The sequence below is a fragment of the Erinaceus europaeus genome, chromosome 3 (genome assembly GCF_950295315.1).
Source record: "Erinaceus europaeus chromosome 3, mEriEur2.1, whole genome shotgun sequence".
Lineage (NCBI taxonomy): Eukaryota > Metazoa > Chordata > Mammalia > Eulipotyphla > Erinaceidae > Erinaceus > Erinaceus europaeus.
The window spans coordinates 183,847,212-183,863,163 of record NC_080164.1 but is presented as its reverse complement, the minus strand read 5'-3'; the positions used below and the strand labels follow the sequence as shown (position 1 = coordinate 183,863,163).

Below are 15,952 nucleotides of genomic sequence, written 5' to 3'. Positions count from 1 at the left end.
CCAGCAACCCCCTGAGATGAGCCCCCTAGTTCCCTAGGCTCTGCTCCCGTGGGTCAGGGGCTTCCCGTCTGCTGTCCTTGTGAGACCACCCCCTCAGATGCAGTCCTGGGTTGGGGTCCCCTGTCTCCCTCCTCCTCTCCTGCCTGCTGCCCCGGGGCTACTCCTTGGCTTCCAAGCCCACAGGAATGCTTCCCCTCAGACCTGGCCTTTTGGGGGCCTCCCCAAACCGCTGCCTCGCTCGCCAGCTGGCGCTGAGCCCCACACTGAGGCCCAGAGGTGAATGAATGAGTGAATGAATAAACGAATGAGTGAGTGATCGAGTGAGTGGGTGAGTGAGTAAATGAATGAGTGAATGAATGAATGAATGAATGAGTGAATGAATGAGCGGGTGAGTGAAGGAGTGAGTGAGTAAAGGAATGAGTGAATGAATGAATGAATGAGTGGAAGAGTGACTGTGTGAATGAGTGATTGAGTGAATGACTGAGCAAGTGAAGGAGTGAGTGGAGGACTAAATGAGCGAGTGAGAGAATGAATGAATGAATGAATGAGTGATTGAGTGAATGAATGATCAAGTGAAGGAGTGAGTGGAGGACTAAATGAGCGAGTGAGAGAATGAATGAATGAGTGAATGAATGAGCAAGTGAAGGAGTGAGTGGAGGACTAAATGAGCGATTGAGAGAATGAGTGATTGAGTGAATGAATGAGCAAGTGAAGGAGTGAGTGGAGGACTAAATGAGCAAGTGAGAGAATGAATGAATGAATGAATGAGTGATTGAGTGAATGAATGATCAAGTGAAGGAGTGAGTGGAGGACTAAATGAGCGAGTGAGAGAATGAGTGATTGAGTGAATGAATGAGCAAGTGAAGGAGTGAGTGGAGGACTAAATGAGCGAGTGAGAGAATGAATGAATGAGTGATTGAGTGAATGAATGAGTGAGTGAATGAATGAATGAGTGAATGAATGAATGAGCAGGTGAGGCTGGCCGACCACCACTACCCCCATCCCCTGCATTTGGTGCCCGGCTTGTCCACTTCCTGGCCTGGGATCACCCCAGGTGACAGATGTTCCTGGCCTGGGGTGTGCGCAGAGTCCCCCACCTGGGTCGTACCCTCCCGTCCACCTTGGGCGCTGTCCCTGGCCCCTGCAGCCCCTGAGCCGAGCAGCCTGGCGGCTTTGGGGACCCTCCGAAAGGTGCCCCCCAGCCCCCACGAGGCAGGTGTCCCAGAGCCGTAGCCTGGGCTCCGTGGCCGCCGTCTCTGACTGCTCTCTGTCCCCGCAGCTGGTACCAGTGTGGGTACCAGCAGCTGCCTCTCCCTGTCCCAACACCCAAGCCCCACCTGTACCTCCCGGCATCGTTACATCCCCTACTTCCCAGGTAAGCGGCCGCCCTGTCCTCAGCATGGCCCCGCCCTGTGTCCCCCACACCCCGCTGTGTGTCTTGCGGTCCATCCATATGTCCGTCCGTCCCTGTTGTGTCTGTGTTCACAGAGGGAGGGGGGCTGCCCCGTGTGGAGTGGCACCCCTAGGGCCAGGTGAAGCAAGGTGTGTCCTCAGCTCCTGGCTCCCTGGGGAGTCAGCCCCAGTGGGGGCCACTGATGGGGACAGTGGCTGGGCCCTGTGTCCCTCACCCTTGGATGCGCTGTGGTGAGGCCCTGGCCCGAGTCTGAGGCTGTGAGGAGGAGGTCGCAGCGGCCAGGTGTCAGCCCTGGGGGACAGGTGGCCTTCTAGGGAGAACAGGGACACACCTGTTCTCTGTTACCCCCCCCCCCAGAGGCCTGGCCTGAGTGCAGGGGGACCCAGAGTGGCCTGGCCTTGGAAATGCATGGTAAAGGTCGGGGTTCAAGCCCGCCCGTGGGGTATGGCTGGTGTGACGCTGCTCCTTGAGGTGGGCCAGATCCCCCCACACACACCTGTCTGCTCAGAACCATCCCAGCCCAGGACTCGCACCCCTGCACCCTGAGTGGGCCCCTGAGGCAGAGGGCATGTGGGTGACCGCCAGGGACAGGAAGCCAGAGCGTTCAGGCGCAGGGTGTGGCCGGACGGGGTTCCGTGGTACCTCAATGTGTAGGGAAGCCTGGGCTGGCAGGATGTTCCAGAAGGTTCCGTGGAGGTAGGTGGCCTCCAGGATGTTCTAGAAACTCCCGCACCAGCAGGATCTTCCAGAAGGTTCTGTGCATTCTGGAGGGAGGCCGTCGGGGCAGCAGCCAGGGCTGGACAGACACCCAGCAGTGCCAGCAGCTGGCATAGCCATGCCCCGGGCTCAGAAGATGCCAGAATCTTGCCAGCTGCCCCTCTCTGGCTCTGGCCAGGCTGAGTCCCTGGTGTGGGCCTCTCACACCCCCCACCCAGCATGAGCTGTTCCCCCACACCCGTGTCCTCCTCCATAGCCCATCTGTGGGGGCCCTGGCGCCCCCCAACCCACGCACTGCTGATTCTGCCATAGACTGGGGGCCCTGTGTCTGGGGCTGCCACCCCCGGGCAGCCTGTCCCTGTTGTCTGTCCCCTCCTGCCGTCTATCTGTCCCTGGGGGGCTGGGTCCCCACTGTGCCTGTGTGGCTTGGTAACCCAGCCTGTCCTCCAGCAGACCCCAACACCAAGCCCCGGGGAACTCGTGCCGCACCCCAAGACAGAGACTCACCCTGGGGCCCTGGGGGGTCTGGAAGAGCCACACCATCCTGCACCCCGACATGGGGGCCACACCAGCCCAGCCCCCCAAACTCGGCCTTTAAGCAGAGCGCTGAGGTCCCGGGTCCCTGGGAGAGGCTGGTTACCGAGTCACGGGATTGGGGCTGGAAGGTGGGGTCCCCCATCCCTGGGTGAGGGGCTGCCCCCCCCCCCTGCAGGGGGTGTCTCTCTGCCTCCTGCCCCCCAGCTTGAAACCGTCTCCTCTCCTCTCTGCTGCCCCCTGGAGGGAGCGAAAGCGGCCGCAGCACCCCCAGCCTCTCGGCCCCAGACGGCAAGCCCCCCCACTCCACCTACCAGCAGGCCCCCCGCCACTTCCACGTCCCAGGTAGGCGTGCATCAGGGGCCAGGCTGCAGCCCTGCAGTCTGCCTCCACGAGCGAGCGTGGTCTGTTCCCCAAAGCTCTCCATGAGATCTGCCTCCACAGATCCACCTGGGGCAATTTCTCACTAGGTAGATGGACAGACGGATGGGGATGGGGACGGGGATGGAGTGGAGATATAGATAGGGTCAGGGATGGGGACAGAGACAGATGGGGACAAGGACGGATGGGGACAGGGATGGAGACAGAGACGGACAGGGACGGGGACAGGGACAGAGATGGATGGGGAGAGGGATGGGGACAGAGACAGAGATGGATGGGGACAGGGCCGGACAGGGACAGGGACAGAGATGGATGGGGAGAGGGATGGGGACAGAGACAGACGGGAACAGGGACGGGGACAGAGACAGATGGGGACAGGGCCGGACAGGGACAGAGATGGATGGGGAGAGGGATGGGGACAGAGACAGACAGGAACAGGGACGGATAGGGACGGGGCCAGAGACAGAGACAGATGGGGACAGGGCCGGACAGGGACAGAGATGGATGGGGAGAGGGATGGGGACAGAGACAGACAGGAACAGGGATGGATAGGGACGGGGACAGAGACAGAGACGGATGGGGACAGGGTCGGACAGGGACAGGGATGGAGACAGAAATGGATGGGGACAGGGACGAGGACATAGACAGATGGGGACAGAGATGGACAGGGACAGAGATGGATGGGGAGAGGGATGGGGATAGAGACAGATGGGGACAGGGACGGGGACAGAGACAGACGGGGACAGGGATGGGGACAGAGACAGACGGGGATGGGGACAGAGACAGACGGGGACAGGGACAGAGAGACGGGGACAGGGACGGGGACAGAGACAGACGGGGAGAAGGATGGGGACAGAGACGGATGGGGAGAGGGATGGAGACAGAGACGGATGGGGACAGGGATGGGGACAGAGACAGACGGGGACAGGGACGGGGACAGAGACAGACGGGGACAGGGATGGGGACAGAGACAGATGGGGACAGGGACGGGGACAGAGACAGACAGGGAGAGGGATGGAGACAGATGGATGGGGAGAGGGATGGAGACAGAGACGGATGGGGACAGAGACAGACGGGGACAGGGACGGGGACAGAGACAGACAGGGACAGGGACGGGGACAGAGACAGACGGGGACAGGGACAGAGATGGGGACAGGGACGGGGACAGAGACAGACGGGGAGAAGGATGGGGACAGAGATGGATGGGGAGAGGGATGGAGACAGAGACGGATGGGGACAGGGATGGGGACAGAGACAGACAGGGACGGGGACAGAGAGACGGGGACAGAGAGACGGGGACAGGGACGGGGACAGAGACAGACGGGGACAGGGACAGAGACAGACGGACACAGGGACAGGGACAGAGACAGATGGGGACAGGGACGGGGACAGAGACAGACGGGGAGAGGGATGGAGACAGAGACGAATGGGGACAGGGATGAGGACAGGGATGGGGACAGAGACAGACACAGGGACAGAGATTGAACAAGGACAGAGACACAGACACGGACAGGCAGACATCACAGCCCGGGAACTTCTCCCACACGGAGCTGGTGGCCTCCATCCTGAGGTTTATGAGAAGCTGGGGGACGCAGCGGTGTCTGTGACAGACCCTCCCGCCTGAGGCTCCTGGGCCCTGGGTTCCATCCCCAGCACCCCCAGCGAGAGCTCGGCAGAGCTCTGGCATTAGAGCAGCAGCAGTAACCCCCAGCGGACAGACCCGCACCCCGCCAGGAGCTTGTGCCTGTTTCTCTGCACACCCTGCCCCCCTCCCCGGGGATCCAGGCTGCTCCCAGAATGCACCAGGACGGGCAGAGCCTCTCCTGTCCCCTCTGCCCCCACCTCCCCCAGCCCCTGTGACTCTCAGGGTGCCGGCCTCTCCCCGCTTCCTGGGTGGAGCCTCGGGGTGTCTGGGGTGTCCGTCCGTTCCCTCTCTGTGCTGACCACTGTTCTCTCCTTCCCCCCACAGACACGGGCTGCAAAGACAACATCTACAGGAAGCCGCCCATCTACAGGCAGCACGGTAAGCGCCCCTGTGCCCGCCCCAGCTGTCAGTTGTTGGGGAGGGACAGTGGGCTGGCAGGACGGGGACAGATGGAGGGACTGGAGGTGGGCAGACCCCACCCTGTCCAGTCTGTGGGTTTCTGAGCTAGAGTGGACATCTGTGGGGGGCGGGGGTCCCTGGGCGGGGCTGTGTCCAGACACAAGTCAGCCCTGTCCTCCGGGGGCCCCCACCCCACCAGGGCCTGCCGGGCACAGGGCCATGGGGAGCAGGACGCAGGCGTAGAGCTGGGAAATGTGTAGCTTCCATGCGCAAAGCCTGAAGCTCCAAGGTCCCAGGTTCAATCCCAGCTCCACCATAAGTCAGAGATGAGCGGGGTTCTGGGTGCAATAAATAAATAATAATAATAACAATAATAATGCAGGAAGACAGCACAGTGGTTCCGCAACAGACTCTCCTGCCTGAGGCTCTGAGGTCCCAGGTTCAGTCCCCAGCACCACCAGCAGCCAGAGCTGAGCAGGGCTCTGGGCTCTACCTCTCTCTCTCTCTAATTAAAATAAAGAAAAATGCTAAAAAGAAAGAAATAGGACTGGGGAGACAGTATAATGGTTCTGCAGAGACTCTCCTGCCTGAGTCTCTAAGGCCCCAGGTTCAATTCCCAGCACCGCCGACAGCTGAGCAGCTAGGGGAAAGAAACAGACCAGGGTCCCCACCGTCCTCGCCAGAATGTCCCGTCTGGGCCTCAGTCTCTCCCCCCGCGGCCTCCCCCCAGCACGGGAACAGGGCTGTCACAGGAGAAGACTGACCTTGAGTCTCTCCTGAGAAGGAAGCATGAGTCTCACCTCGTGTGACGGGGGCGGGGCTCGCTCCCACTGCTGTGTGTGGGGTTTGGGTTCCAGGCCTGGAGGTGACCTGGGACCCGGGCCTGTGGTTCACAGAGCCGGCAGCTTCAGTGGGCTGGTGGCCGGGGCCAGCCTGGCAGTCTGTCCTGCAGGGTGACTGTCCTTGTCTCCACGGGGAAGCCAGGGAGCAGAGGGCAGAGAGGGTGGGTGAGGGTGGAAGACCACCGTTCACGCTCCTGGGGGGGAAACTGAGGCCCGGTGTCTGCACGGAGTCACCGTGGGCTGCTGTCTTTTTCTGTGAGAGCTCGAGGCCGCGTCCTGTCCTTGTCCTGCTCGTGGGCGCCACCAGGGGCCTTTGGTGCCCGGACAGGGAGCCGGGGGGCGTCACTGGTCTCTCCCTGGAGAGGCCACTCCTGCCCCTGCTCCCCTGAACCTGAGTGGTGGTCACACCCTGGGTCACTCCAGTGGGACCCCCGTGGGAGCGGGGTGGGGGGTTGGCGAACCCTGAGGAGTGTCCCCCAGCCTGGGACCCCCGTGGGAGAGGGGTACGGGGAGTCGGGCGGTGGTGCACATACTGCTGAGCACAAGGACCCGGTTCGAGCCCCCACTCCCCACCTGCAGAGGGAACGCCTCACAGGCGGTGAAGCAGGTCCGCAGGTGTCTGTCTCTCCCTCTGTCTCCCCTCCTCTCTCAATGTCTCTCTGTCCTGTCCAGTTAAGATGGAAAATGGCCTCCAGGAGCCGTGGGTTCACAGGGTCGGCACCGGGCCCCAGACAGAGACAACCCTGGAGTGGAAAGAGGAGAGAGAGAGAGAGAGAGAGAGAGAGAGAGAGAGAGGGATGCTGACCCTCGGGGCCCACGAGCAAGCACCCTGTCCACTCACAATGGCCGCCACTTCCAATGCCTGTGCCCGGCCATGTTTGGGGCCATGAGGCTCTGGGGGGCGGGGTGGCCCGCGGGGCGGGGAAGGTGTGACAGCCCCTGGCTGGGGCAGGCAGGTGACATCCAGCCTGGCCGAGTGTGTCTCCGGAGTGATCCCTGGTCAGGGGCCGGGGGGTGAACTGTCAGGGGCCTCGCACCCAGCGCTGCCCCCTGCCCCTTGACCCCACAGCTCTCGCTTGGCAGTCAGGCCTGGTGGCAGGATGGGGCCCCACCCTCAGAGTCCCCCTCACCAACGCCCAGCTTCAGCCCCTCTGGGGTCTCTCAGAGGTGGGGGGCTGGTTGAGTGCGCACGTCACTGTGTGCAAGGACCCGGGTTCGAGCCCCCGCCCCCCCACCTGCAGGGAGAAGCTTCCTGAGCAGTGGAGCAGGGCTGTCTGTCTCCCCTTCCCTCTCAATCTCTCTCTCTCTCTCCAGTAAGCCAATAGTTGTTGTTGTTTAAGAGATTGTTTTTTCAAATATTTATTTATTTATTCCTTTTTGTTGCCCTTGTTTTATTGTTGTTGTAGTTATTGTTATTGATGTCGTTGTTGTTGGATAGGACAGAGAGAAATGGAGAGAGGAGGGGAAGACAGAGAGGAGGAGAGAAAGACAGACACCTGCAGACCTGCTTCACCGCCTGTGAAGCGACTCCCCTGCCAGGGACTCAAACCGGGATCCTGACGCCGGTCCTTGTGCTTTGCGCCACATGCACTTAACCCACTGCGCTACCGCCCGGCTCCCAGTCAGTAGTTTTTGAAAGGGAGGCCAGGCTGTGGAGCATCTGCTAGCACACACGTTATCACATGCAAGGACCTGGGTTCGAGCCCACGCTCCCCACCTGCAGGGGGGAAGCTTCACGAGTGGTGGAGCAGGGTTGCGGGTGTCTCTCTGTCTCTCTCCCTCTCTATCTTCCCCTCCCCTCATTCAAAATATATATAATTAGGGAGTCGGGCTGTAGCACAGCGGGTTAAGCGCAGGTGGCGCAAAGCACAAGGACCGGCATAAGGATCCCAGTTGGAACCCCGGCTCCCCACCTGCAGGGGAGTCGCTTCCCAGGTGGTGAAGCAGGTCTGCAGGTGTCTGTCTTTCTCTCCCCCTCTCTGTCTTCCCCTCCTCTCTCCATTTCTCTCTGTCCTCTCCAACAACAACAACAACAATAATAACTACAACAATAAAAAGGGCAACAAAAGGGAATAAATAAATAAAATAAATATAAAAAAATATATATATATATAATTAAAAGTTTTTAAAAAACCACTTTTAAAAATTATATTAAAAGAAAGACACCCACATGCCTCCCCTGCCCTGGACATTCTCCCTGAAGGGCTCCAGGCCCGGGGCACACACAGCCCTTCCTGAGGGGGCCCTGCGGCTGACTCTGGGGCCCCTCCCATCCACCCCCACCTCTAGACCCCACATCAGGCACCCGTCCTCCCGTGGGGTCCTCACACTCTAAGGGGCCCTGTGCCGACTCTGCAGGTGGAGAAACTGAGGCTCAGAGTCCTAGTCTCCCCTCCTCTCTCCCGAGATCCCGCGTTCTAGGGATTGGGGGGTGCTGGTGTCACCTGGTGACCCTGGCCGGCTCGTGGGCTGGACACGTGTGGCTAGCATGTCACGCTCCAGCGTGTGGCGCACTGGAGCAGAGGTGGCCACTTAGTGGCCTTTGCAGGCGGTCCTGTGGCTGGGGGCCTGGGGGGTGCAGCCAGAGGCCCTGTTCCGCCTAGGTAGACGCAGCCACGTGCAGGAGTGGACACTGGGGTCCAGCGACGGCTCTTGTCTGGGCAGCAGAAGGTCCCTGGGTGGCCATGCCCCCCTCACCCCCGCAGGCTCCCGGACCCCTGGGGCAGACAGCGGGGGTGTCGGCGCCCAGACCACGGAGGGCACCCCGGAGGGCGGGTCTGAGTGTCCGACTGTGGCCTTGTCTCTCAAGGCCCACTGGTGCGGTGCCCCGGGTCCCGGCTCTCGGGCCTCATGTCAGCCTTGTCCCTGGTGGCACGTGAGGTGGGGAGCTCCAGGAGGCTCACGGGTCCCAGCCCCTTGCGGCCAGCAGGTAAGGAGCCATCTTGGGGGGTCTCTGCCGCGGCCGCCGTGGCCCCTCCTGGCTGAGGCCCAAGCTCCCCCCCCCCCATGGTGCACCCCGTGGCCTGGTGGGACCTGCTGGGGATCTAGTTGGCCGGCTGGGTGACGGCCCCCAGAGAAGGGGGGACATCTCATTTCTCACGGCTGGAGACAACCAGCCTCTTCTGTGCCTCCCTCTGCTCCAGGGACCCCCAAGGCCCCCACAGCACCCCACAAACCCTCATGGCCTGCCACAGCTCCACATGGCCCCCATGCCCCCCACGGACACCCCATGGGGCCTTCCATAGCTCCACATGGCCCCCACAGATCCCCAGATTCCCATACCCCACTATGGCCCCCCCAAAACCTGCCACAGCCCCTTTCAGTTCCCCACGACTTCCCAGGGTCCCCACAGCTCCCCACCCCCACCACAGCCACCCATGGCACCCCTTGGCTCTCCATGGGCCCCCACGGTTGCCTCAGTCCCCCCCCCCGTGGTTCCCCATGCCCCTCACAGCCTCCCCATGGCTCTCTGGGGCTCCCTATACCCCCCACAATTCCCCAGGGCCTCCATGCCCCCCATGACTCCCCAGGGTCCCCCTGGCCCCTCACAGCCCCCCATGGCTCCTGAGGGCTCCCCATGTCCTCCCATGCCCCCCATCCCGTGGCTCTCCAGGCCTCCAGCTCTATGTTTTGGGAGGCAGAGAGGACAGAGGAGGACGTTGCTGTCACAGCATCTGGGTTCAGGACCCTCCACCCTCAGCCCCCGCTGTGCTGAGCCCCTGGTCAGCTGGGGTACAGGGGCCCGAGGCACAGGCTGGGTGTGGAGGCTGGGGTGAACACAGCTTCCTTTTTATTTTCTCATTGCCTCCAGACTTATCACTGGGGCTCGGTTCAGTGAGGCATCTGAATCCACCACTGGATTCAGGGCTATTTTTCCCTTTTTTTCCCCCTATTTTTATTGGATAGAGACAGAGAGAAATCAAGAGAGGAGGGAGAGACAGAGAGGGAGAGAGAGAGAGACACCTGCCCTGCTCGTGAAGCTTCTCCCCTGCAGGCGGGGAGGGGGAGCTCCAGGGCAGACTTGCGCTTGGTAAGGTGTGCGCCCCACTGAGTGCACCCCGCCCGGGCCTCTTCAGAGCCAGCAGCTCCACGTGGCACCAGGCAGCCCCCCAGCACCCGCCACTGCCCGCTGGCCCCGGGTCCGAGGCCGAGGGCCCTGCCCCTGCCGTGTCATCCTGCCCCAGAGACGGGTTGGGGAGGCGGGAGGCGGGGACTTGGGCCCTGACAGCCACTTTCTTTGCAGCCTGCAGGCCAGTAGATACGGAGGACAGCAGCTTCCACCAGGACAGCCAGAAGGTACCAGGACGCCATGGCCGGGGGGTGGGGGGCAGGTCCTGGTCAGGACAGGAGCCCTGGCAGCTTCTCCCCAGGCCAGCTGGGGTCACAGGTGGGGTAGCCAGTGCCCATCAGAGACAGGAAAGCTCGCTATGTCCTGGGGTCCAGAGGAGGGTCTGAGACATGCTCAGAAGGGGTGGGTCACACCAGGCTTTTCAGACAGAGACAGAGACACTGGGGAGAGACACTGGGAAGAGAGACTTGGGGAAGAGAAACAGACTGGGGAGACAGAGATAGAGAGATGGGGAGAGATCCAGAGACACTGGGAAGAGAGAGACAGACTGGGGAGAGACAGAGACTGGGGAGAAAGACAGAAACAGAGATTGGGGAGAGAGGCAGATAGAGACTGGGGAGAGGCAGAGAGACTGGGAACAGAGACAGAGATTTGCAAGAGAGACAGAGAGGCTGGGGAGAGAGGCAGATAGATAGAGACTGGGGGAGAGAGACAGACAGAGATACTGGGGAGAACAGGAGAAGCGCCACAGCACTGGGCCAGAGCCGGGGGCCAGAATCATGCCTGGTTCTGCACCCCGTGGAGAGGGTGTCGTGGGGGCCTGGCCCGCTGGCAGGAGCAGGCTTTAGATAGAGGGACGGCAGGGCACTCGCTGGCTGAGAGCCTGGGGGCTGCTGGGCCCCCTGTCTCGTTCTGAAATTTAAAAGAGGAATAGAATCCGCTCGGGAGAAGGGCCTCACCCAAATGCTCAGTCCCGGGGCAGTGGCTTCCCTGCTCCCAGGCACAAGGATCCGGATTCGAGCCCCCACTCCCCACCTGCAGGGGGGGAAGCCTCAGGGGTGGTGGAGCAGGGCTGCAGGTGTCTCTCTGTCTCTCTCCCTCTCTAGCTCCTCTTCCCTCTCAGTGTCTTTCTGTCCTAATGAAATAGTCAATAAGTAATTTTTAAAGAGCTTTATTGAAAGAATAACCAGCCAGTCAGGTAAGCACTGAGCTCAGCAGGCAGGAACAGGCCTCTCAGGCCCAGGACCCGGGTTTGATGCCAGAGCTGATGGGCCCCTGGTCCACGGCAAGCATCTCTCCACGTTCCCGGGCCATCTGAGGAACTGGGCGCGCTGGGGAACCCCTGTGGCCCCAAGCCTCTCCGGCCGCCCTTCCTGCTGAGGGCAAGTGGCAGTGCTGTCCCTTGGCCCAGAGCCTCGGAGGCCACGCCGTCACTGGAGGGGCTCGAGGCGGGGAGGCTGGGGTCGTGTCCCCAGACAGCAGAGGCCCCGCGTCACCGGACCCTCCGTCTGTCCCCACAGAAGAGCAGCTGGCTGACCCTGAAGGGGGACGCGGTAACCAGGACGGACTCCCCAGAGTCGGACAGCCGGCCCGTGTCCCAGGGCAGCGGGAGGGACAGAGACACGCCCCCGGCCACGCGTGGGGACAGCTTGTACTCACGTGAGCACCGCTGTGGGCACGGAGGGCCCCCGACGCCCGCCCATCACCCCAAACGCCACTCTCGGGGACCTGAGGGACAGAGCTGGCACCCGCTTGGGTGTGTCCCGGCCGGGTGTCACTGCCTGGCTCCTCCCTCCTGGGGACTAAGGTCTTGGCGGAGGTGTGTCAGGCTGGGGGCCCCTGCCCAGCCCCCGGGCGCCCCATGACAGGCTGTGCTGTGAATTTCAGGCTGTCCTTACTCCAGTCCTGAGCCTCCCCTGGGACACGGGAAGAATGGCCTGGACCACCAGGTGGGTGCTGGGTCGTCTCGAATGACGGGAGTGGCCCCAGGGTCTGGGCTGGGGCCTTGCCGTGGACGTGACCTGGTGACGCATGGGAGACTCACAGCAGCAACGGGGGAGGATCGAGGCTGTGCTGTCTCTCTTTCCCTCTGTGTGTGTGTCTGTCTTGAGTGAAGAGGCCAGCTGGGAATGGTAGCATCATCCATGAAGCTCAAGCCCCAGCTGGAGAGAGAAAGACAGACAGAGACAGAGACAGAGACGGAGACAGAGACGGCTGGTTTGAAGGGAGGGGCAGATAAGGACAGGCATCAGGGCCACACGGGCTGGCTGATTCCACACGGCAGACATCCCCTGAGGAATGGGCTGTGAGATTTTTATTTTTCCCCCAAAATGAGGGAATCTGATTTTCACCCCATTTCTTTTACAAAATGATGCATGTATCTGTTTATTTCTTCCTTTCTAATGTTTATTGGATAGGACAGAGAAGTTGAAAGAGGACAGGGAGATAAAGAGGGGAGAGAGGGAACCACATGGCACAAAGCGCAGGGACCGGCGTAAGGACCCCGGTTCGAGCCCCCGGCTCCCCACCTGCAGGGGAGTCGCTTCCCAGGCGGTGAAGCAGGTCTGCAGGTGTCTGTCTTTCTCTCCCCCTCTCTGTCTTCCCCTCCTCTCTCCATTTCTCTGTCTTATCTAACAACAATAATAATGACCACAACAAAGATAAAACAACTAGGGCAACAAAGGGGAAAAATGGCCTCCAGGAGCAGGGGATTCGTGGTGCAGGCACTGAGCCCAGCAATAACCCTGGAGGCAAAAAAAAAATGGGGGGAGGGAGAAAGAGAAAGAGAGAGAGAGACACCTGCAGAGCCAGTTCACTGCTTGTGAAGCGACTCCCGTGCAGGTGACTCGAACCCTGGTCCTTGTACTTGGTAATATTTGAGCTTAACCAGGTGTGCCACCAGCCACCCCCTCTGTTTATTTCTTTATGGGGGAGAGAGAGAGAGAGAGAGAGAGAGAAAGAAAGAGAGGGAGAGGGACACCAACCAGAGCATCTGTGCTGGGAATTGAAACTGGGACCTCTCCAGCTGCCTCTCCCCTGTCGGCCTCACCGAGGCTGCCCTGCTCCCCCCATGCCAGGTCCTGAGGAACGGAGGGTGACCCCCAGCCCCCACATGGGTGACCCCCAGCCCCCTTTGCTGTGGGGAGCCGCTGCACCCCAGACCCCCTCCCTGTGCACAGCCCGCCGTGCAGACAGCTGTGTTCAGGGGTGCACGTGCCCCCAACATTAGCCCAGACGCCTCAGCCCCGAGCGGGGTTCCCAGCCAGCCTGGCAGGGGGTGCCGGTCAGTGTTCCGAGTGTCCTTGCAGCCTCACAGGGGAGGAGTGATTCTGAGGGTGCAGGGGTGTGTGGCCCCAGGAGCTGGCGCAGGGGAGAACAGAGACCCCTTCCAGAAGGCTCTAGGGCTCTGGTACACAGCCTCGCAGATGCAGGAAACCCAGGTGGTCACGCCCCACGGTGACTGGAGGCCACCCCTCCATCTGGGTCCTGTCCCCTGGGTCTCTCAGGGACACCCCCCACCGTGCCTGTCCCCTGGGTCCCCTCCACCTCCACCGTGTCCCGTCCCCTGGTGCCCCCCCACTGTGTCCCGTCCCCTGGGTCCCTAGTTAAAAGCACCCCATCAAATGTCACAGTCTTTCTGGGAGCTCCAGGCTGGGACCTGTCCCCCGTCCCCAGCTCTGTCCGCTGCACTGGGCAGGCTGTCCACCCCAGGGTCTGAGGTGGCCTTCCTGGGAACAGAGAGGAAGTGGGGCATCAGATGGGGAGGGTGAGGGGGCTGGGCCGCTATCTCTTCTGTCACCAATGGAGGCCCTCCCCACCCCCTTCTCTCCTAGAACGCCACCGTGGCTCCCTGCGGAGGGGACACAAACACTGGCTGGGGCCCACGAGGTAATGGGTACAGTGCCAGGGTGGGGGTCCCCGCCGAGCACAGTGTGACCTCGGAGCCTGACCCCAGGGCTCCCCCACCCCACCCAGGACACGGGGCCCAGGAGGTCACACAGGGTCCAGCTACCACAGGGGCGGGTGGGGTTTCCCAGGGACCCTGGCAGGGGCTGGTCCCCACTTCAGGGTGAGTTCCTGAGGCCCCCGCCCTTTGTCTTGCAGAATACAAGGTAAGCAGGACCAGCCACACCTGCCCAGGTGAAGCCTCCCTCCTTTTTTTGTTTGTTTGCTGTGAGGTGGGGGTGTCCCCTGCAGGCACAGGTATGTCCCCACCCATCCCCTTGGCCTGCCCCCCCCGCCCTTACCCCTGCCCAGGAGGGCTCCGGCACCCTGTCCCTGTCCCTGTCCCTGCAGATCTATCCCTACGAGACCCTCATCGTCACCAACAGAATCCGTGTGAAACTCCCCAAAGACGTGGACAGGACGAGGCTGGAGGTGAGGGGCTGGGGGGACATGTCCTGGGGGGGGGGTGCGGCCACCAGCTCAGGGCGGAACCCCGGGGTGCAGAGGCCCTGGCGTGACCGGGCCCCGGGCCCCTCTGCGGGTCAGATCCCGGCCCTGACCACATGGGCGCAGACTCAGCGGGGTGGGTGTTACTGTGGGGACTGGCCGTGAGTGGCCCGGCCTGGGTGACAGGCGCCAAGCAGAGGACAGACGGAAGTCCAGCTGGATGTGCAAGTCCTCCTTCCTGTTGTTTTAATTATTTTTTTGATTCTCTCTTCTTCTTTCTGATTCATATTAGGACAGAGAGAAATTGAGAGGGGAGAAGACAGAGAGGGAGAGAGACAGAGAGACCTCCGCAGCCCTGCTTCACCGCTCGTGAAGCTTCCCCCCTGCAGGTGGGGACCGGGGGCTCGAACCCGGGTCCTTGAGCGCTGTGATGTGTGCGCTCGACCAGGGGCACCACCGCCCGGCCCCTGCTATGTTAATGATTATGATGGTCTCTGTCCTCACCGGGGCTTCATGGCTCCAGGCTGACCTTGTTGTAAAGAGACAGACACTGAGCTTCCTCCAGGGCCACGGGGCCAGGCTGGAACCCGGGTCACACCCATAGCAGGGCGGCACAGTGTTCAAGTGAGCCGTTTGTCTCCCTGCCCTGTCCTTTTTCTCCTCCCTGTGTCCCCAGGGGGAATAGCCTGGGGTCTGTGCAGGAGGGAGCCTGTGAGCAGTCCTGGCCTGGCTTCCTCACTCAGTCTTTGGAGAGAGAGCAAAGCATAGCTCCCCCGTCCACATCCATGGGGCTCCCCTGGTGCTGTGGTGCTCTCCTGTGGTGTCGGGGCTCAAGCTCAGGGCCCCTGCATGGGAGGTGTGTTCTCTGCCCACTGAGCCACCCCCAGACCGGCCTCACTGCCGGCTGGGCTGCCCGGGACACCAGAGGCCGGGCCAGAGGGAGGGAGAGCAGGACGGCGGCTGGAGACCCTCGGGGCAGAGGAGGGGCTGGGGGCGTCCAGGCCTGAGCCGCCTGCCCACCCGCCCGCCCGCCCGCCCGCGTCCACCCAGAGGCACTTGTCGCGCCCCGAGTTCCGGGAGGTGTTCCGCATGAGTGAAGAGGAGTTTGAGCGCCTGGCCCTGTGGAAACGCAACGAGCTGAAGAAGAAAGCTCTGCTCTTCTGAGGGGATGGACGGGACCCCGTCCCCCCTCCGCCGCCCCCCCTGCAGGCCCCACCACTCTGCCCTCCCCCCCTGCACAGCCCAGGTGGGTGGGGGCGCCTGGCCCTGGGCCGTCTCTGGGGAACCTGTGCCCCCCCTTCGGCCCCTGCACTGCACCCCCAGCCCCCCAGGCCTCAGAGGTCTGCGCTCCACAGGGAAGCTTAATTTTGTTAAGAAGCAGAGTGTACGCCACGGCCTCCTCCACCCGTCTGTCCACCCCGGCTGAGTCTGGGCCTCTCCCAGCCCCAAGGGCCTCTGAAAAGCAGCACCCCCACCTCCCAGTCGTGTGAGCACCCCCACCCTCCGTGGGTCACCCCTCTGATGGCCAAGCCCCCCAAATAAAGGGACCCCGCTCCCTC

General features: G+C 62.0%; 1 protein-coding gene across 8 annotated transcripts in view; it reads left to right on the top strand.

Moving 5' to 3' along the window:
- Positions 1-15,952, top strand: part of ABLIM2 (actin binding LIM protein family member 2) — a 51,267-nt gene extending 35,315 nt beyond the window's left edge. For 3 of the 8 annotated variants that reach the window (XM_060188533.1, XM_060188532.1, XM_060188538.1), the window contains 10 exons: positions 1,280-1,375; positions 2,912-3,010; positions 5,016-5,069; positions 8,742-8,861; positions 10,176-10,228; positions 11,522-11,660; positions 11,889-11,950; positions 13,835-13,889; positions 14,106-14,378; positions 15,444-15,952. In XM_060188533.1, coding sequence (XP_060044516.1) covers positions 1,280-1,375; positions 2,912-3,010; positions 5,016-5,069; positions 8,742-8,861; positions 10,176-10,228; positions 11,522-11,660; positions 11,889-11,950; positions 13,835-13,889; positions 14,106-14,378; positions 15,444-15,490 — 998 coding nt within the window. In that variant the 3' untranslated portion in view covers positions 15,491-15,952. The remainder of the gene's footprint in view (positions 1-1,279; positions 1,376-2,911; positions 3,011-5,015; positions 5,070-8,741; positions 8,862-10,175; positions 10,229-11,521; positions 11,661-11,888; positions 11,951-13,834; positions 13,890-14,105; positions 14,379-15,443) is intronic. The other 5 variants (XM_060188536.1, XM_060188535.1, XM_060188540.1 and 2 more) reach the window with 4 other exon arrangements.